At 48.1% G+C, this 22,458-nt stretch overlaps 1 protein-coding gene across 2 annotated transcripts; it reads left to right on the top strand.

The window, feature by feature from the left end:
• Positions 1-1,133: 1,133 nt before the first annotated feature.
• zdhhc1 (zinc finger DHHC-type containing 1) lies at positions 1,134-17,374 on the top strand. 2 transcript variants are annotated; one of them, XM_062471579.1, is made up of 11 exons: positions 1,134-2,074; positions 2,331-2,567; positions 2,888-3,063; positions 4,647-4,748; positions 6,259-6,383; positions 6,925-7,080; positions 9,516-9,628; positions 11,616-11,704; positions 14,940-15,054; positions 15,623-15,725; positions 15,999-17,374. In XM_062471579.1, exons 2-11 carry the CDS (start codon positions 2,349-2,351, stop codon positions 16,532-16,534), a joined length of 1,734 nt encoding a protein of 577 aa, XP_062327563.1. In that variant the 5' UTR covers positions 1,134-2,074; positions 2,331-2,348; the 3' UTR covers positions 16,535-17,374. The 2 variants fall into 2 exon arrangements, with proteins under 2 accessions (XP_062327563.1, XP_062327562.1); XM_062471578.1 differs by having other exon boundaries at positions 1,136-2,074; positions 15,996-17,374.
• The last annotated feature ends 5,084 nt before the right edge of the window (positions 17,375-22,458 follow it).

Here is a 22,458-nt window from a genome sequence, read left to right as displayed (position 1 = left end):
TTCCCGCCAGTCATGGGATACGTGTTCTTATTGCGATCCCTGCTAAAAAAGCAGTCGGGGTCAAGGTCTGCATGTTGTTAAGAGTCACCCCACAGAACGTGGTAGAAAGCAAAGGAACAAAGTTAGCACTGACTAGAAACACATGGTTCAAGCCCAGCCGACAAAAACACTGGCTTGTTCTCATGCGGTCTGCAATCATTGGAAATATAATTACTGGAAAATGGGAATGTACTTATTTGGAAAGCCCTTTAACACCTCTTGAAAGATAGATGGCACTACAAAGCATAGTTTGAGTTTTTTTGTACAATGCATCCCTTATGTGCACTAAACGAGGCCTATAAAAGCAATTACAAGGTTTAATAAATCAAGCCATTACAAGCCGTCTACTACCACTTCCTTGGTTTCTAAAGGCCAATATAACTTTCTCTGTGAATGTCTATGTATGAATGTGCGAGGGGGACACATTACAATGCAGCTGCCATTGCCATTACATAAAAACAGTTATCTCTCATAGTACACAATATCTGCACACTAAAACCGAGTGTCGGCGATCCACCAACAGGAGACAGGACATATTTACAATTATTTCTGTGCCGAGTATGTAACGTAAAATGGACTGCATTTGGACTGCATTTATATAGCGCTTTTCTACCTTAGCGGCACTCAAAGCGCTTTACAATGTTTGCCTCTCATTCACCCATTCATACTCTCACTCACACATACCGACGGCAGCGAGCTACCATGCAAGGCGCCGGCCTGCCAATCAGGAGCAACTTGGGGTTCAGTCTTGCTCAAGGATACTTCGGCACATGACCTAGGAGGAGTCGGGGATCGAACCGCCAACCTTGCGATTAACAGACAACCCTCTCTACCCCCTGAGCCACAGCCGCCGTAAAATTAAATTACAATAGGTTCCTCCTACCGGAGGAATCCTAATAAATCCAACAGAGAAAAGCATGGTACAGGAATGAAAGCTACGGCATACTACAGTACCGACAGGAAATTAGGTTGCCTAGGAGTCTGCATGTATGATCCGATTTTAGGCTAATTCTGGCATCTAGTGGTACACTTGTGTAAGTGCTACCAGCAGTGGTTTATGGGCGAAACGCATGGTAGGCACTGATCTACGGTCTGTGTCTCCTCTCAACACTTCGCCACGTAGTGGCGAACCTCGATTTTTTTTCTGACTCCGAATCTGTGACTTCATAGGATCTCAGTGGCAAAGATTAATATGTAGCCTCGTCCAATAGAAATGGTAGCTGGGTCGTTACCAGGGAAACAGCGTAGCCAAGGGCTGTGAGTAGAGTCGAGAAGAGGATTTTCAAAGCACTTTGACTAGCTAGCTAAATAACCTGTACCGTTATATGATATAATTAAAATATGATTTGGAGTGCAAGGTAGCTGATTGGTTTGCATCCAACAACGTTACCAAACAAAATAAATGAGCTAGCGTTAGATAGCTAGCTAGCTAGTAACCAGTAAGTAACTAACTACCTAGCCTAAGGGGTACTGTAGCACTAGTTAGACAAGCTAGCTACAGTAGCTAACTAACTGCAGCTAAAGCGTAAAGCAAACAAACGTAGCCAGTGTTTGTTAGCTAGCAGCATATAATCAAGCCTAGTCATCCACTGCCACCACTACAATACATAAGGTTGGTTACTTGTGTTAGGTAAATAATATATCGAGCCCTTTGAGAGGCTAGATTGTACCTTAGCTAATAGCTAACGTTAGCGATTGTTAGCACGCTTTCTGACAGGCAATATCTAGCAAACCATATGGTGAGACTGAAAGCAGGCTATTCGCCTCAGTCTCTAGTCAGTTGTGGTTGCGCCTGTACTGTTGCCGGCAGCTTGCCACTGTACGGAATGTAACTAGTCTAACGTTGTAGCGATGCACTTGCTGTCTGCTGATGGAACAGGGATAACGTTTCAAGATTTGTCGAGAGATGGCTTGCTTGTTGACACCCCGCACCAGGCTAACGTTACCCCACACGTGTGATCTCAGTCTAAAATGCCCCGGACAAAATCACCTCGTCGCCACCACATCATAACACGATTCAACCCGCGTTGAAAAGGTGAGTAACCTTCGCCGTTTTCCTCTATTTGTCGACACATTTATTCAACACCAATCTAGTAGTTACCTGTCCATAAATTCAGAATATAGAGCAAACGGAGTTATCCGCACTTTAGCTACTGTAAGACTATAACCGGCAATTAACCCCCCCCCCCCATCTCAACACGTAATTGGGAAGTAGATGCTATATGATCGGTCTGTAATTGTCAAAGTTCCATGACCAGACAGTGTTCCACTGTACTATTCTTTGCCCGCAGAAGGCCACCCCTCCCCCTATGGATGTGTGCAGTAAGAACCCCAATCGTACGGCCCCGGTAAGCGAGGGTGGCCCTCGGCGAGCTGACCTGCCCCTGTGCTCCCGCACCAACGGCTGGAGCTGGCCTCCGCACCCCTTTCAGCTCCTGGCCTGGATCCTCTATCTATACTTCGCAGTCACCGGCTTCGGAGTGTTCGTCCCCCTCCTCCCTTCCCATTGGATACCAGCGGGCTATATTGTATCTTTTGACGGGTCTTCGAGCCTGTTGCGCTGTTTGTAGCTCGTCGTGAAACGTGGATAGCTGCAGTGTTTGTGTCAGTCACTTGAGTCACCTCATAGAATATGTGATATATATTTTATGTATAGACATATAGTCGGGGACAGTGTACATTGTCGAAACGACCCATTGGAATACCATGAACCATAGTCTCAGTGTCAGAAATTCTATGTGTGTAGTACAAGAGATAGAGATAGAAACAGTGTGAGTGTTGATAATGGGCACAGGCACCCTAACTATATATATTTGCAAAACAACTGCTCCTTCACCCAGTCCCCCAGTGCACGGGCATCATGTTTGTGTGTCACCTGTTTGTCCACCTGATGGCGGTTTCCATCGACCCCGCCGACTACAACGTGCGGGCCAAGAGCTACAAGGGCCCAGTGCCCGTCTTCGACCGGACCAAACACGCCCACGTCATTGAGAACTGCCATTGCTACCTCTGCGAAGTGGACGTGTGAGTCTAGACGCCCTACATCTTCATGGATAATAAATAAGACTTTATAGATCGTCATCAATAATAGATAAGAGGGGTGTCGTAGAAGGATAGGCACAAAAGTAGGTTACTGTACATCGTGTCTGACACAGTTCTGCCTCTTTTAGCAGATAGCAGAAATGCAATCCACTGATGTAGTCCGTGAAGGATCTCTGCCAGTTCTAGACTGGAGTTTCAATAATCAGCGCATTCAGCTGCGATGGGCGTTCGCCTGAAGGCTGATCGTCACATGTTCGGTGATCATGCTTTCTGTACCGCACTGAAATGATTAAGGAGGAACCAAAAAAAAAACATGAGTGAATCGAGGTCAGGTGAGCTGGCAGACAACGACAGCATCTCCCATCCCTGTTGGCACTTCACGCTTCGTAACGGGGTCAGTGGAGGGAGGGGTAGTGGGGGGAGTGTGTGGGTGGGGGGGTAGAGAAGGATGGAGAAGAGAGATGATGAGGAGGAGAGAGACGAATGGACGATTGGCAGGTAGAGAAGGGAAACGAACGAGAGAGTACAAAAGAAGGGCGAGAGAATTGAGAAGCAGGCTGCTGTTGATGTGGAGGGGAGGACCACAACGTGGGCAGTAGTCTGAGAGGAGAGGAAGGAGGCTGAGGAGGAGGACAGGAAAAGGGTGTGGTAAAGAGGGGGAGAAGAAAGCAGCGGATGCCAGCCTAGGGATGAAAGAAAGATGAGAGAGGGATGAGGAGGTGTCTGAAAGATGAGAGGGATGAGGAGGTGTCTGAAAGATGAGGGATGAGGAGTTGTCTGAAAGATGAGAGAGGGATGAGGAGGTGTCTGAAAGATGAGAGAGGGATGAGGAGGTGTCTGAAAGATGAGAGAGGGATGAGGAGGTGTCTGCAAGATGAGAGAGGGATGAGGAGGTGTCTGAAAGATGAGAGGAAGAGACTGAAGTAGTGGATTTCACGCTCCGGTTCATAATTTAAAAAAAGCGCTAAGTGTGTTTGTACATTTACATTTAGCAGACGCTCTTATCCAGAGCGACTTACAGTAAGTACAGGGACATTCCCCCGAGGCAAGTAGGGTGAAGTGACTTGCCCAAGGATACAATGTCAGTTGGCATGACCGGGAATCGAACTGGCAACCTTCAGATTACTAGCCCGACTCCCTTACCGCTCAGCCACCTGACTCCTGTTTGTAGAGCTGCCCCTCCTCCCCACTCCGTCACCATCACCACCCTTTCTGCGCTGTCACTGCTAAACTACCAGTCGTTTTAGATTACTCACTCTGGTCTGCTGGGATTACAAACAGCAGCCGTAAGTAGGTTGCCGTAGAGATGGAAAACGTGCAAGCAATGCATGGGGTATGTTTTCCATTTGAAACAAGTGCAAACACAGGTACATTGGTTCTGCACCTCCCCGCAATTAGACTATTATCCATCTAACCCACGTCCTATGTTGTGGTTTAAAATCTTAAAATCGATGTAGTTTCAACCTAATGCTATGTGAGAATTTCTTCTAAACAACATAAATAAATGTGTGTGTGTGTGTGAGCAAGCGTGTATGTGTGATAAATGGATGCACTTTCTGTTGCAGGGGCCCCAAATCGAAGCACTGCAGTGCCTGTAACAAGTGTGTGGCCAGCTTTGACCACCACTGCAGGTGGCTCAACAACTGTGTGGGTAGCAGGAACTATTGGTGGGTCTCTCTTCTCCTACTCTCACACTCCCTTTCCTCTCTCTCTCCCTTTTCTCTCTCTCTCCCTTTTCTCTCTCTTTCACTCCCTTCTCTCTCTCACTCCCTTCTCTCTCTCTCACTCCCTTCTCTCCCTCTCTCACTCCCTTCTCTCTCTCCCTTTCCTCTCAATCTTTCTCCCTTTTCTCTCTCTCTCACTCCCTTCTCTCTCTCACATCTCCCTTCTCTCCCTCTCACTCCCTTCTTTCTCTCCCTTTCCTCTCAATCTTTCTCCCTTTTCTCACAGTCCTCTAGGGACCTGTCACAGTCCTCTAGGGACCTGTCACATGCTCAAACACTCATGGATAAAGTACACCATACACAGGCTTGTAAATGTCACTTGTTTTTCTATCGTGCATTATTGAGAAAGGAATACGATAAGCCTCAGTCTAATCTAAGATGTATTATTTACAAACAGTGAACCCAAAACAATGAAGCTTGTTCGTTTTTGGGTTTTGAGATTTTATTTCGCACAACATGGCCCGAGTAGAATATTCAGCGCTTGAAACATAGAGCCATGTCAGACTTGAGTTTGACCAGACTCTCTCATGCTTAGGGGCATTTTAGCGTAGCCACATGTCTTTAAGCCTTGTGTTATCTTCGGGTCATTCTGACCCATCAGTCATTGTGACCCACCGTCGTATTGCGACGAATTTACTGCATACAAAAACAAAGTGAAGCATTTTCTTTTAACCGTTGGGCTGTCTCAGACCCCCCACATTGCAAAGGTTAAAAGAAAATTATTTTTATTTGTTTTTGTATTGGGTAAAATTGGGTAAACACAACGATGGTTCGTCATGAACCGAACAGCTACAGTGTGAACCGAAGGCAGCACAAGGGTTAAAAGCACAAATAAAGTCACAGTTGTATATCATTTGATGCCCTTTCCTAAGAAACGCATACCAGATGTGGCCAACACATGAATAAATATATTGTGTTGTTGGTCATGATGGTATTTGAATAATTATACAGTAACCATAGTAAGGACCTAGCCCTAGAATAGTAAGGATCTAGTCCTAGCATAGTAAGGATCTAGCCCTAGCATAGTAAGGACCTAGCCCTAGCCTAGTAAGGATCTAGCCCTAGCCTAGTAAGGATCTAGCCCTAGCATAGTAAGGATCTAGCCCTAGCAAAGGAAGGAACTAGCCCTAGCATAGTAAGGATCTAGCCCTAGCAAAGGAAGGAACTAGCCCTAGCATAGTAAGGATCTAGCCCTAGCATAGTAAGGATCTAGCCCTAGCATAGTAAGGATCTAGCCCTAGCATAGGAAGGACCTAGCCCTAGCATAGGAAGGATCTATGCTAATAACCTGAGAGGGTAATCCTGTTTGATTATCATGTGTCTGGGCACTGCAGACCATATTCTTGCCTGTGTATGTGTGTGTTTCCCTACACCATGCTGGTCTGTTTAACTACAATCCGGTGGTGGCAAAAAGAGGGATAAGGTCTACCTCTCCTCCTTTCGCACCCCCTAGGCTTTTCCTCAACAGTGTCATCTCTGCCCTGCTGGGTATAGTCCTGGTGGTGGTCATCGCCAGCTACGTGTTTATTGAATTCTTCTTGGATCCCTCCAAGCTGCGCACTGACAAACACTTTCAAGGTAAACATCAAGGCCCCTGTCACACATCGCTGTGCTGTTGCTCACAGTCACACACGATTGACATTTCAGAACCTGTGCAAGAGGGCAGTAGGTATGAGTAGATGTCTGTGTGAAATACAGTGAGTGTGTTTAAGAGGTAAATATGAAAGTGTGGGGAAAACGTATCAAATAAACACTTAAAAACTTAATGTATATATATTTGTATTGATTTTGGGGGATTTTTTTATGTTTTATTGGATTGATAACTAAGGTGAAGTGTGACAGTAAAGAGAGAGAGAGAGAGAGATAGAGAGAGACGTGCAGCAAAGGGCCACCTAGGCCGCTGCTGTAAACAACGTACAAATGTCAACGTGTAGGCTTCATTTAACCAGGGGAAAAACATAAAGACCTGTTTCAAGGGAGACTTGGTCAAGAAAGGCAACAGAGCAGCATTTAAAAGTTACATTTGACACGCATGTCCGGAAATACAACAAAAGCATGAGAAACATCAGAGGCTTGCGGTGGCTTTTCTAGCTGTGTCTTGTCCCCCGTCCCGCTGCAGTGAAGAACGAGACGGTGGTGTGGTTCGTGTTCCTTCCCGTGGCGCCGGTCTCCACGGCGGGAGCGGCCATTCCTGCCATGGCCGGCATCACCGTGGCGATGGGCCTGCTCTGCGCCCTGCTGCTGGGCCATCTGCTCTGCTTCCACATCTACCTCAGTAAGTCTGGCTGGCCCTCTCTGGCCCTGTCTGTCTGTCTCTGGCCCTGCTTCTCTCTCTCTGGTCCTGCCTGTCTCTCTCTCTCTGGCCCTGCCTATCTCTCTCTCTCTGGCCCTGCCTGTCTCTCTCTGGCCCTGTCTGTCTCTCTCTGGCCCTGCCTGTCTGTCTCTGGCCCTGCTTCTCTCTCTCTGGTCCTGCCTGTCTCTCTCTCTCTGGCCCTGCCTGTCTCTCTCTGGCCCTGCCTGTCTCTCTCTGGCCCTGCCTGTCTCTCTCTGGCCCTGCCTGTCTGTCTCTGGCCCTGCTTCTCTCTCTCTGGCCCTGCCTATCTCTCTCTCTCTCTGGCCCTATCTCTCTCTCTGGCCCTGCCTATCTCTCTCTCTCTGGCCCTATCTCTCTCTGGACCTGCCCATCTCTCTCTCTCTGGCCCTGCCTGTCTCTCTCTGGCCCTGCCTGTCTCTCTCTGGCCCTGCCTGTCTCTCTCTGGCCCTGCCTGTCTGGGCCTGTGTCTGTTCTGCCTGTCTGTCCCTGCCTGCATGTCTCGATCTGTCTGGCCCTGTCTGTCTGTATGTATGTATGTATGTATGTATGTACAGTATTCCTGTCTGTCATTGTATGTCTGTCTGTGTTGCACTTTCATACTTGAATAATCTCCAAGCTCAAGCTCCCTTATACAGAAGCCCATTCACACCTGAAGTGACCAGCATGTATTCACTAAACTCTGAAGTACAGACTGCATCACAGATCCTGAGTGATTCTGTACAATGTCCTATAATTCCTCATACAGTGTGTTTTGTATGGACAGCTGTAACTCACACCTTACCCATCTAGCCGTGTCTGCAGTAGCAGCAATAGCACAAAGCCTAATAAGAAAATGTCACAGTAAACTACACCTCTTCACCCTCTGCCAATACTCCCCTGAGCTCCTATGATAGCCAGCACAATAACTCCTATTATCTCACGCAACAGAACAGAGGGACTGCGTATGTCAAACAGTATGTCAGTGCCCCTGCAGTGACCTGCTGTTGGTCAAACAGGCATTGGTTCTGTGTGTGTGAGTATGTGTGTGTGTGTGTGTAAGAGTAAGAGAGGGTGTGTGTAAGAGAGGGTGTGTATGTGCTCATGCATGCTTGGATTTGTGTGTGTGAAAGTGCGTGTGTTCGTGTTTTTGCATGTGTGAGTGTGTTGTGGGTACTCTGTCAAATCCCAGTTGGTTGAGACAGCGCTGACCAGTCAAGTGCTTGGCCTGGTTACCATGGACACCACAAGCACACGCTCACACCTTCTGATAACAGCCCATAATTCCATCCTGTAGCAGGCTGCTGCTTTGTTTACACACACTAGGCTCTATTTAAATAAGCCTATCTCTTCCAATTAGCCTGATTTGACATGTGCTCAAGGCCAAATACAGTTAGTGTAATCTCCTGTTCGATGAATAGGAGATTGTTGTTGATAAACCTAAACCCACTTAATAATAATAAATTGAATAATAATCAGTAAGTCCCCATCTTTGTCTTCATGTTCAAGCTTAAGTCTACAGCCTAGCTTGTTTTCTCTCACTGGATCTCTCCAGCAAGTCCTCTTCCAGGGTAGCGACCAGTCTAGCTGTGCCCATGGCAGCACCCAGTGTAACCTTAGCATGAAGATCCACAAGGGCCTATAAATGGCTCGGTGTCACACATGAGAATTAGCTAATTGGCGCCAACACTGCCTGCCTGGCTGTGGGCAATGTCAGGGGAGGAGAAACAAAGAAACGCACCACAGAGAACATGAAGGGGCTACTTTTCATGTTACATTTACATTTAGTCATTTAGCAGACGCTCTTATCCAGAGCGACTTACAGTAAGTACAGGGACATTCCCCCCGAGGCAAGTAGAGTGAAGTGCCTTGCCCAAGGACACAACGTCATTTGGCACGGTTGGGAATCCAACTGGCAACCTTCAGATTACTAGCCCGATTCCCTAACCGCTCAGCCATCTGGTAGGTAGAGCAGTGTGGAGGGTCGGGTTATCATGGTAGGTAGAGGTGTGTGCAGTGTAAGCCCATTTTCTTGTTGTGTTGATGTTTGGGGAAAAGTAAGTAAAGTACTCATTTATTCATTTAAAGTTAAGTAAACTTCAGTAAGTTGCGGTATGTGAGGAGCTTCCACCAGGGGGCAGGAGAGAGAAGGCTGGAGACAGTTTCACTGGAGCTTAGAACACCATGTACGACCCACTGTAGATGACAGATTGATGAAGTACAGAAATGACAGAGATAGGTGGTTAGTTCCATATCTCATGTACTGTAGCTGTAGTCAGAAGACAGGTGTGTGTGTGTGGGGGTGTGTAGGGAGGGGTCTGTGAGCGTGTGTGTGTGGGGGGGGGGGGGTGTGTAGGGAGGGGGCAGAGGGGTCTGTGAGTGCGTGTGTGTGTGTTCACACTCCTCCCTCTCTCTTCCAGTGTGGAACAGGTTGAGCACCTTTGAGTACATCGTCAGGCAGCGCCACCGACAGGAAGCCAGAGACACCAGGAAAGACACGGAGGCTGGCCCTCCCAAACTCAACCTCATCAAGGTACAGCTCACGTCCTGCCGCGCGCTGCCAGTCACAACGCACCGGAGACGACCACACTCACTGAAACCACCCCTGTCTTGTTGTTTCTCTTAAACCTAATTGGCTTCCTACCCTCTCACTGTTAGGTAGTAATGGACCCTTACACCCAGTGTGCCTTTCAGCACCTACAATAACTTCTCTTTCCCAGACACCATTAGGCCGGCTGGAGCGCACAGCTTTCATAACGTCTGTGTTTTATGACTAGCCTAATGTCATTTGATGGCAATACCCACTTTGCCTAGCCATAGCAACAAATCACTTTGTCCTGACCTTTTGCTTGCCGTATGGCAGCCATTGTGTTGTTACTGCCTACCCTTTAAGATCCCTTTCCTTCCTCCAATGCTATCAATTCATTCACACAGAGAGAACATCCTGACAAAGGCACCAGACGAAATGATACTGATGTCATTACGTATGACATCATTTCCCACAGCTCCCTTTGCAGTCTAGTAACGTTCTCCTCGCCCTTCTCTCCCCTCACCTCCTCGTCTATAGTTCACTTAAAGTCTTATCAGAGGATATCACTCCATTCAGGAGCTGAAACGGATACACCTGTAGTGAACACACACACACAAAGCTTCCGGGGCAAAGTGCATCCATCTTTAATGGGATTCACAGGTCTGTATGTCCTAATTAGTGTGCTCAGATACCCGTTCTCTCCAATGATACACTCGGTACATGTAGGCCCCCACACACACGCATTGCAGTGCATGCACACTGCACAGCACCTTGGTTTATAGGACATGCAAAGCATCAAATTAAAGAAACTAGGGCATGCTGGTGTATTAAATGGAGGGATGATGTCACTCCTCATTGACACCTTCAGTCTCAAGCTTAAGGTTTCAGACAGCACCTACGTCGACATACCAAACTCAGCACATCGCTGAAGGTCAGTTGGTGCAACGTGCATATCAATTCACCCCAAAGCCAGGACGGTAGAGGTTACCCTCGGACACAGCTGCTGTGGAGCTACCGTAACCCATGGCGACCCGGCTGTTGTGCGCTGTGCTAATAAGACAGAGGGCTTGTCAGCACCTTATCTGTGTGTCTGTGTGTCCATCCTAGAACATTCATCCGGAAGCTTCTCCTGAGGATTCCTTCCAAATGATGAGGAAATGACTAAATGTGGCTCCCTTGTTATTCAGTATAGGAAAGAACTGTGTATTGGTATGCGAGGGGGTTATGAGGTGACTTCCTCTTCCTGTGGAACATTCCGGTGACCCAGTGCATTCTGGGAGCTGTTTAATCAGCAGGACTGCTACAGGCTGCTGTGCTGAGTCATGTAGCTTGACAGGACTGGGGAGCCATGGAACCCCCCCCCCCCCCACATACACTCAGAGCAGCCTTACCAAGGGAGAGCGCACAGAGCCCTCTCACCCACCCCACAAAACCACACAGCGCTCCCACGCAGGCAACCTCAAGCCTCAGCCTCGTGCCATTTGGACACGCCTCTGGCAGTGACATTGCCTGTGGCTGACAGGGTTGTCTGGTCTGTGTCATGGTATTTCACTAATGACGTTAAGTGTTCAGAAGAACATGTTTACCTCACTGTGCCCCACCCTCCCTCCCCAAACTCTGGTTATGACGTTTGCTTAAAGAAGCGTCCATGAAATGAATTCACTTTCAGATTTTAGGAGGTTCCCTCCCCACTATCATTCTTTTAACCAGCAGATTGAAAGATGGGGAATGAGACCTGGTTGTGAGAAGGGGATGTTGGGACCATTTTAAAGCTTAGAGCTAAACCCTCTAAATAGTTTCTACAGAATCGGCCCTTCTGTTTTCCATCAGACAACGCTAACCGTCTAAAAGTGATGATGTCAACTCCTTTTCAGTCATACGCAATTATTTTTTTATTAAATTATCCATATGGTCTACATAGTTGTGTGAGTAGCTAACAAACTATTAACTTTCTATCTCTTTTCTCTGTTTCCGTTTTCCTCTCTTTTAGGATGTAAGCTATTCAGGGACATTGGGCTATACCAACCCTGAGGTGGAGGTGGAGGACCCTACCATTATGGGAGGTAGAGGGGGTCCAGAGTAAGATATCTTTATTTTATTTTTTTATTAACTTGTCCAATTTTTTATTATATTATTATTCTCCAGTGGACAGTGGTGTTAATACTGAAAGGGCTTTCTCTTAGTTTTTACTGGCTGCTATACTGTCGCCCTCACACAATTGTCTTTGGCTGGCTGTAGTTTATTTAGCCCTAATTCAGTCAATCCACCAACACCTCATTAAAGTAAAATAATTTAAATCACTTTTTAAAGGTTTTCCTCCCAGCCTGTGAAAAATGTTGTTGCTTGACAAAACCACAAGATGATGCCCAGTGGTACCAGAGAACTTAAAGGCACAGACAGTCAAGTGAAAGTGGAGTGATATAACGATATAAAAAGACAAGTTGGGACATTTGAAATTGGACTGTGATTCCAGCATGTGGTGTGAGTGAGTAATAGTATTAGTGTTGTTTGACTACAGTTCAATTAGTGCTCTTAGTACCAGAGAGCGTTGGGTTGCCAGGGATGTGAGTAATCCCTCCTTCTGTGCATGTTCTTAATTTTCTTCAGTCTCAAGAAAATGCAGACCGATAATAGAAAAACAACCCAAACCAAATTGACATGCACAATTGTTTCTAAATCCCATCGTTTTTTTTATGTGTCAACAGACTCAGAATTCAAACATGAAAGTACTGAACTGTCAGTTGTAAGTAGTCTGTGTTTATGGTGTTTAGAGCACCTGCACATCTTCAAAGTGTCCTCCTTCCAGTTTCAGCCTATAATCGTAGGAAAGCCGTAGATAGTCCTCTCTGAAGGCTGATCCTCCCTGAAGGCTGGTCCTCCCTGAAGGCTGATCCTCCCTGAAGGCTGGTCCTCCCTGAAGGCTGGTCCTCCCTGAAGGCTGATCCTCCCTGAAGGCTGGTCCTCCCTGAAGGCTGATCCTCCCTGAAGGCTGGTCCTCCCTGAAGGCTGGTCCTCTCTGAAGGCTGGTCCTCCCTGAAGGCTGATCCTCCCTGAAGGCTGGTCCTCCCTGAAGGCTGATCCTCCCTGAAGGCTGGTCCTCCCTGAAGGCTGGTCCTCTCTGAAGGCTGGTCCTCCCTGAAGGCTGATCCTCCCTGGAGGCTGGTCCTCCCTGAAGGCTGGTCCTCCCTGAAGGCTGATCCTCCCTGGAGGCTGGGTCCTCCCTGGAGGCTGGGTCCTCCTCGGGGCTGGGTCCTCCTCGAGGCTGGGTCCTCCTCGAGGCTGGGTCCTCCTCGAGGCTGGGTCCTCCTCGAGGCTGGGTCCTCCTCGAGGCTGGGTCCTCCTCGAGGCTGGGTCCTCCTCCCTTGAGGCTGGGTTCTCCCTGAAGGCTAGGTCCATACACGTTTACCGTGTTCATAAGACACGGTAAACAGCTTCAAAGCACATTAGCTGTAATTTTGCTTTCAAGAAAAACGCAGAGTTCCCATGTCCGTTGTCACAGCAACCATTTGTCTTTCGTGAAAACAAATTGTGCAAAAAAAAATCCGGCATGACTTAAATGGTATAGGGCGGTAAACCCTCAGTGAGACTGAATAAAGGGAGAAGGTCCACATGTTAGTCAGTAGCAGGGGGCCACGTCATAAATAACCACCACACACACTCAGACTTTAGTAATAGATTCACATCCTGGACTAAATGGCTCATTTAAGGCAGGGACCATTAGCTGCTTAGCTTCTTGCATCTCTCCTGGCAAGGCCCTGATTTAAGAGGTGTGTGAGTGAATAGGAGAAAGAGCCTGAATGAAGGCAACATTTTTTATTTTTAGGTTGCCTGCAGGACTCGGGGCCAAGCACTACAAATCAGGACAGGGCCCACAGAGACACTTATTTACAGAAACAGCCCTCAAAATCCTCCCAACTGAAGGGGCTTGAAGGAGATCCAATATCAAACACAATTAAGTTTGATGTATTATTTGATTTCTTATGACCTTCACAAGCTTCTCAGTGCACCTGTGCAGTCGGTACATATACTTTAGGTTTAACTGCTGATAGACACCTCAGTGTTCAGAAGTCTTATGAGGAGAATGCATACCTAAGGCGTCAGTTACACAAGAAGGCAGGGTTGTGTGTGTGTGTGTGTGTGTGTGTGTGTGTGTGTGTGTGTGTGTGTGTGTGTGTGTGTGTGTGTGTGTGTGTGTGTGTACAGGCCTGAGGCCAAAACCAACATGACTTCAGGGCAAAACACGCCTACTATACCAATGTGTGTTTGTCTTACAGTGGGGTTTATGCTGCAGTCTTAGGTGGGCAAACAGCTAGAGATGTGTCTGCAGCATTAGTAAGGCCTGAGTAGTTTGGAGCATAGGTCTATTTATTACGACTGATAAATTGAAATGCTTTTTCTTTGTTGGCTATGCCATTTCAAATAAATATGCTTGGAGCATTCCGACATTTAATACTCCTTTCCCCGTCAATGTTGGTAACTTGAGTGAATATTACACAGTGATGTCGCAACCTAAATATTCCCCAGTTTTGGAAACTCACTCTGGACATCTGTAAACTCACACACATTGCAGACCGGTCCAAATCCGTTTTGCACACCAGAATTTGACTTCTGCTCCCCTAAATCCGCCACATTGCTGAAACGGGATAGTCGCGTAGCATACGAAACATTAGCGTTTCACCCTAATGGACCCACATCTGTTCCTGTGATAATATTTTGAATGGGCTGGTTTGACAGCACGGCGCAGTAGATACCTTATCCCTCAGCTGTTGTCATGGTTGCTGTTGTGTTCCGTTGTTGCGGAGCTAGCTAGCTGAACACTAACAGACATTTATTTTATTTTTTTCTCTCGAACCACAAACATTCCTGATTCTCGGCGGTAAAGCTGTGTCAAGTCAGGCCCGTTCACAACTCAACACCACTTAAGCGTCCAGTAAAAGTTCGTTTAACTACGGAAGGTAGCTTAACGAGCGCATCGATGCAGCAGCCCCACAATCTCCGGAGCAGTGTGGCCGCCCGCTTCGTATTCCTCCAGACAAAAGGGCTTCTGGGAATTGGTGTTTAGTTAACTATCCGCACTAATACAGGAGGAAACACTTTGTAAGGAGAGGGGGAAAAAAGGTTGAACAGTAAAAAGCAGCAGACTTGAACTGTACTAGAGTCTGTCTGCAGCCATATGCGCTTTGTCATCCCAGTTGTGATTTATGCTCTTGGCGCACAGAGTTGACAAGCTTGTGTTGTAAGCATGTGTGTCGTAAGTTCTCCATCAGTGTGTGTGTGGTAACTTCCCCATGGCTGTGTGTGTGTTGTGTGTCAGGTTCTATGGCAACGGGAGGGTGAGGAGTTCGTCCAGCAGGGCGGTTGAAGAGGAGGCCCTGCCCAGCGTGTCTGCAGAGAGCACTGCAGCTCAGAGGCCTCACAAACGCACTCAGGTGAGGAGGCAACCGCACTGCACACTTACAGACCCCCCTCCCACACACACACACACACACACACACACTTACACAGACCCCCCTCCCACACACACACACACACTTACACAGACACACTTACACAGACCCCCCTCCCACACACACACACACACTTACACAGACACACTTACACAGACCCCCCTCCCACACACACACACACACAGACACACTTACACAGACCACCCTCCCTCCCACACACACACCCCTCTCCCACATACACACACACTTACACAGACCCCCCTCACACACACACCCCTCTCCCACACACTTACACAGACCCCCCTCACACACACCCCCACACTTACACAGACCCCCCTCACACACACCCCCACACTTACACAGACTCCCCTCCCACACACACACACACACACACACACACACACACACACACACACACACACAGTGCACCCAGATAAGGGAAGTTGAGGCAAACTCTCACATGGCAGGTCTAAGTGACCGCTACCATCATTCATACCGTGTGGTCATGGTTGATGCCGTGTGGTCATGGTTGATGCTGTTGGTTCTGCAGAAGAAGAAAAAGAAAATGCACAAGGTGCCGGCAGAGGTGATCAACGACCGCTCCACTGAGACCAGCAGCAACAGGGGGCCAGCCTTCAACACTACAGAGCCTGGTGAGGAGCACACACACACACACACTGTAGATGCTTGCTGTGTGTACGCCATAGCTGGGTCTTGAGTTCTTCCTGGTCTGGAAACTACACCAGGAAGTACTCTGGTCCCATTGTCCTGGTGGTGGAGTGCATGTTTTCCTCCAGCATGACCCTTGTGTCTGAGTCCACTTGTGTCTGTCGTCCTGCCGTCGCCAGACTCGTACTGTGTTATTCTCCGGTAGCAGGGTGTTGTGAGTAGTGACTGTGTTGTTCCCATCCTGTCGTCTCCAGTAGAGCCCAGCAGTGTAACAGCTATTCCCACGGCCGTGTCTCTGAGCCAGAGGCTCCCCTTCCCAGCCTTCCCCATGCGGGCCTCCCTGCCCCCACTGGCCCCCGGCCTCCCCGTCCAGGCAGCCGGGCCCCCTGCTGAGTACCACTCTGACTCCGCAGAGTCGCTGGACGAGATCCCCGTGGCGCTGGCTCGGCTGGGCACCTCCTCCGTGGCGGGGGTGTCCTCGGGAGGTGCGGACGCCGCCGCCTCCTCGTCCTCGCAGCGAGCCCTGCCGTTCCCCGCCATGAGCAGGCTCCTCCCCCTGCCCTCGCCGCAGCCCCGGGCCAGGAGGAAGACCTCGTCCGTGCGGGGGGGCAGGGCGGCGGAGCAGAGGTTTGAGATGACGGTCGCTCATGCCCCCAGCGTGTTCGTCAGCCGGAGCAGCGGAGAGCCTCTGGAGCCCCTCGGCGACAGCCCGGGCATGGGAGGAAGACGCAAGCAGGCCACCCGTCGAGCCCTGGAGCAGCAGGGCTCCAGGACAGGCACTTCGATGACCTAGACCAACCCAGGACGGAGCACCGCTCCCTGGGCACTGGTGGGTCGCGGCAGGGCTCCGGAGGGTTGGGTGTCTGGCTGGTTTGGATGCAAGGCCTACGAGAGCAGAGACCATCTCTTGGAGTAGCATTGAGTCTTGACACAACCTATGCAAACACCACAGAAGAGAAGCCACTGTATGTACAGTGTGTGTGGGAGTAAATATTCCCCAGCTACCACTCATTAACTTTTATAACCACCATACAATCCAATACTCTTGTGACTTTGTTACCTTAGATCATTTATTCTGTTTATCACTTGAACTCTGTGGCGTTGGCACAACAATCGTAATTGAAGCGCAGCTTTTTTGTATTACTCCTATTTATTCATATTTAAACATTGGATGCCAAAGGTTTAATCCTGTCGTCAGTCTTTATAAATGAAGGACTATGTACATTTGTACTGTATGTAACTTAACTTTTTTGTCCCAGGTCTACACTTTGTTACTGAAACCTTAATTTTATATGACTTTTTCATAATGACGCCACTTAAATGTGTAAGTTTTTTTAAATATTTTTTTAAGGAAGTCTCTTGTTTGTGACTTGCTGTTCAAAATGTTATGGTGAGTATCTGTTGCCTAGATACCCACATCTTCACGTCTTTCAGCGGAACTCAAAGATTCACAGAACGATGGCAGCTTACAAACTGTCACGTTGCTAGGACGATGGCAGTTGACACCGTCACGTTGCACCTACAAATCCACCTTGTTGTTCCTCCTGGCACCATGAATGGCTTCTAAAGCCCCATTACGTTTTTCTACTGCTCACGCACCATCAATAAACAGGCGGGGCTCCGCCCCCAGCAATGTGTCTTCCTTGTTTGTTTTCTCGTATGGTGGATGAGGCAGGGTTTTACCGGACAATAGCAGCTAGACTACAGCTTCAGCGCTCAGCTTCAATCTCTCACTGGTATGCAATGCATTCCTCATATATCATTCACTCATGTTTAAACTGGGTGCCAGAAAAGCAGCTGGGGTATTGGACTTGTTAAAAGCTATTTCTCCCTGGGAGATTTGCTAGCATATCAATGGTGCTGAGAAGCCCATGTACACCCTCCGAAGAGAGAGGAAGATGGGTTAGGGTGTTGGTTTGCGTCTCATTACAATCTCATTAATTGGTGAAGTTAATTGGTTGGCTTATTTGAGGTAGAATATTCAGGTCTAGATCAGGTGCCTCGATTCCTGAAGTTCTTAGAACAGAAAAAGTGTGTGGTGCAATAAGTACCCTTTAGCAGTTTCATGTTTTTAATATCTAATGTAATTCTATGCTCTACATAACTATAAATAAAGAAAATCTACTTAGTGTAGCATTATAAGCAAAGATGGCAAAAGTAACACATTCACTCAAGTAGAAATACAGATACTCATGTTTAAAAAGACTGGTAAAAGTTGAAGTACTGACTACACTTTCACTCAAGTTAAAGAAGTATGGGCTCTGACATGTATTTAAGCAAAATGTAGCCATTACTACTACCCGTTTTACTGTCATGCTGGTAACAACAACATAAGTAAGTCAGGTGGCTGAGCGGTTAGGGAAGCGGGCTAGTAATCTGAAGGTTGCCAGTTCGATTCCCCGGCTGTGCCAAATGACGTTGTGTCCTTGGGCAAGGCACTTCACCCTACTTGCCTCGGGGAGAATGTCCCTGTACTTAATGTAAGTCGCTCTGGATAAGAGCGTCTGCTAAATGACTAAATGTAAATAAGTGTAATAAGTCTAATAACAGGGTAACAACCGTGTAACAACAGTGTAAAGATGGCATAATGCATCCTCCCAAGTCTCCCCCCTGTAAAGTCAGTTAGGATTATGGTCACAGCTAACTATAACTAGCAGGTTAACCCTACCCATTATTAAGCAGTTGGTTAGCCTTGGCCAAGGAGACAGAGAGCGAAGGAGAGAGAAAGGAGAAGGTGGCAAAATGGAGGGAGGGAGTGTGAGACAGTCATCTCCACGGTGTGCTGGTGCATAAAGTACGGTGATGAAGTATTTGTAGTATGTTACTTCCCATCTCTGATTACAAGGTTAACGCCAAAGGTGTGGTTGGCAGAGGTTGGGTTGCCAGGTTTGAATGAATGTGGCCTCCAGTTAAGACTTTGAAAGGTGTCAAATCATAAAAAAACACAGTATCCCTTTGTTGTATCATGTTCACTTGGGACTATATCTGTCCATGTGCTCAGATGTATTTCAGGATTGTAAGTGGGACTTGAGGCTGACTCGGAACTGTTTTCCAAGTCAGCTCCATGATGTGAGGCAGATGTGAGGGAGGCAGCCTGAAGTTCAACCAGACATCGATTTAAAATCAGTTGGATGCAGGAGAACAAGTTCTACTTTTTACATGCCAAGTATTTATTTTTAGTAAGTTGACCCTCCCGTGCAGAAGTGTAGTTTTTGAACCCTCTCCAGAACGTCAAGTCCCTCCCTCCCTCCCTCCCTCCCTCGCTCTTCCTTCCTGTCGGTTGCTGCGTGCAGTGTTTTCTAGTCTGTATTGTTGTGCTGGGAAAGTTGACTCTGGAACTGTCCCCCCTCCCCTCCCACTTCGGCTCAGCTGGCTACCGCATCGCCGCCCCGGCCCCTGCGGGAAGCCCGGGGCGGCGGGGGAGGGTTACCGAGGCAACGGGAACACTACGACATCATAACAGTGTCAATCACAGTCCTGGCCATGAGAACTCAAAGCATGTGGCGGTGTGTGTCCACAGAGAGAGAGAGGTAGAGAGAGAGAGGGAGAGAGAGAGAGGGAGAGAAAGAGAGAGATCTGACAAGAGAGAGAGAGAGATCTGACAGGCCAGACCGGTTACTGTGGCTACTGGAGAGTATCTTAATCATCTGGGGCTTTGCAAAAGTGCTCACATGTGCACATTCTTAGGATAGCTTCTAAGCAAACCTATTCTTCATGTGACCTTGCCGGAGAGCTACGGCCAACAAGCGTCAATCAACTGTCTCGGTGCGTAAACATCATGAATACCACACACAGATTTTATTACGCTTTTGCATAATTTCCTGGTGTTGAATTTGGAAAGGGTGTGTGTGTGTTTGTGGTTGATGGCATCAGCGCTGCAACGTGTGATTGTGAAATTGATAAGTGTGTTTTGCTGTTGCTAAGTTTACCCTAAGAGCCAACCATGTCGAGTCTGTTTTTCTCTCCTATCACAGATCCCAGGCCAGCTCCTCCACCTCACTTCTCTCATGGTCGCCGTAGCAATCTCCCTTGGATTCATCAAACCACCCCAAAGTGTGGGTTTGTGTGGAGGTGATTGTCTGTGTGTGTGTGGATGTGTTTGTTTGTATGTGGAGGCGTGTATGTGTGTGTGTTCATAATGTGTCAGCAGAACATGGAATGTCTCCCGTGGTCCTGCTGAACTTCCAGCCAGGTGAATGGGCCCAGCTCCCAGCCAGGTGAATGGGCCCAGCTCCCAGCCAGGTGAATGGGCCCAGCTCCCAGCCAGGTGAATGGGCCCAGCTCCCAGCCAGGTGAATGGGCCCAGCTCCCAGCCAGGTGAATGGGCCCAGCTCCCAGCCAGGTGAATGGGCCCAGCTCCCACCCTCCTCCATGTCCTTCCAAACCACCGATGACGTGCAGATCAAAACCACGTGCTGATCTCGCATGCACGTACACACTCATACGTATGCACTCACCCATCCACACACACACCTGCACACACACACACGTACACTCACACACACCTGCACACACACCTGCACACACACATACACATACACTCACACACACAAACACACCTGCACACAAACACACACACTCACTCACAGAAGAAAGAACCTCAGGGAAGTTTGATGCATGCTCCTTCACATTTTTATACACACGTGCGTCTGCACAAAGACATGCACACACAAATATATGAACACACACACACACACACACACACTCCATGAATCTGCTTTTAAGTTTGAGCCCCATGTGAGTACAATCTGCGTCTCCGTTCCCCTTGCACAGGTTCAGTTTTATTAACCCTCGTGCTGCCTTCGGGTCACATGACCCAAAGGTTCATAACGAACCATCGTTGTGTTTACCCAATTTTACCCAATACAAAAACAAATAAAAATAATTTTCTTTTAACCTTCGCAATGTGGGGGGTCTGAGACAGCCCAACGGTTAAAAGAAAATGCTTCACTTTGTTTTTGTATGCGGTAAAGTTGTCGCAATACGACGGTGGGTCACAATGACTGATGGGTCAGAACGACCCGAAGATAACACAAGGGTTAATAAAACTGAACCTGTGCATGTACCTTTGGGTCATGTGACCCGAAGGCAGCACGAGGGTTAAAGCTGTAAAACATTTGCTCCGGTTGCACATGTCCATCACCGGGGGTTTTAGTGCAAGAATGTGCCCTGGCCAGATTGTTGAGCTTATCTGTGTGTTTTTTTGGACGGTTGGTTTGTCTTTATTTATTTATTTGGTTCTATTTGCTGTTGCTGGTTCCCTTGGAAACATCTCCTGTCTGTCTTCCTCGTGGGCCGGGCGGGTGCGGGTCACCATGGTGACGCCCCGGACAACAAAGCCTGGAACTACGATGGCCATGATGTCTCATGGCATTTTCGAACCTTGTCTATGCCCCACCCCTTAGGCCCCGCCCCTTAGGCCCCTCCCGTGCATGTACAGCGATGCTGCTTCAGAACCAAGCCACCATTGTCAGCAGGATCATGTCATTAACCACCCCCCCTCACCCCGCTGGTGTTGTACAGTAGTCCCCGGATGGCGACCAGACATTCACCCAACATTTACCCATTGTCGGCTTGCTAACTGGGCATATATCACTGATCTTATATAGCGTTTTCTACTACTCAGAGTACTCAAGGTCGCTTTACAGATTCCAGCATTCATTCAGACACAGTCAAACCGGTGGTGGTACAGAAGCGTGGCTGCCAATCAGCGCCTACGGCCCCTCCGACCACCACCAACGTTCATTCACATTCATGCGATGCATGTCTTTATGATGGTGGGGGAAACCGGAGTACCCGGAGGACACCCACGCAGGCACGGGGAGAACATGTAAACTCCACACTGGTCCTGAGGGGTGGTACGGCTACACTGATCCAGGTTCAGACCTCTGCTTTGTTACGGACCTTTTGTTCCTCTGTACTGTGGAGGTTGACATCTGTTTCCTCTCTCCAACCCCTATCCCCTCTACTCTCCTCCTCCCCCCCCCCCCCGCTCCTCTCTCCCTCTCTTTCCTCCTGTTCCATCACAGAGCCAAAATGAGTTAATAATGAGGCATGGTGAGAGTTCTTCAAATGACCGAGGAGACTTAAAAAAAGAAAAGAGGAAAGGCAGAGATGGAGTGGGGAATAAGCAAGTGCAGGTTGTGTTGTCATGTCAAAAACAGCTGACTCTGGGGACGCCCTGCTGGCTAACCGGGTGAGGACCACCGAGTAAGGCCGAGGGCTCTCCCCCTCTCCCTCTCCCTCCCCCTCTCTCCCTCTCTCTATCTCACTCTCACTCACTCTCACTTCCTGTTCCTTTATAACTGCAACTATCACAATTTAAGCATAAATGCCTTTATATTTATCTTGAAATAAATAGAAACAGACTTTATGACTCACTACTAGTGAGTCACGAGGCCACGACACACACAGAGGCTAACATGAGCCCACTGGTAAGGTGGAGAGGGCAGAGAGCCCTGCAGGTTAGTACTACCACCAAGGAGGCCTGAAAGGTGATTTCTGACCCAAATAGCGAGGCTTTGCTATTGTACACTGTGTGTGCACTCTGTAGCTACCAGAAAATGTAAGGAGTAGGGTTATTTTGGCAAGGATACTTGAACTGATCTCAATGTTGAATGTCAGTACAATGACACAATCTCTGAACAAAGACGATTCTTTGAACTATCATTCACACATACTTAATTTATTTTCTCAAAACAAACCTTTCAAGTACTT

The sequence above is a fragment of the Osmerus eperlanus genome, chromosome 10 (genome assembly GCF_963692335.1).
Source record: "Osmerus eperlanus chromosome 10, fOsmEpe2.1, whole genome shotgun sequence".
In the NCBI taxonomy this organism is placed as follows: Eukaryota; Metazoa; Chordata; class Actinopteri; order Osmeriformes; family Osmeridae; genus Osmerus; species Osmerus eperlanus.
The sequence above is the reverse complement of the archived record's forward strand: the minus strand, read 5'-3'. Positions and strand labels throughout refer to the sequence as shown.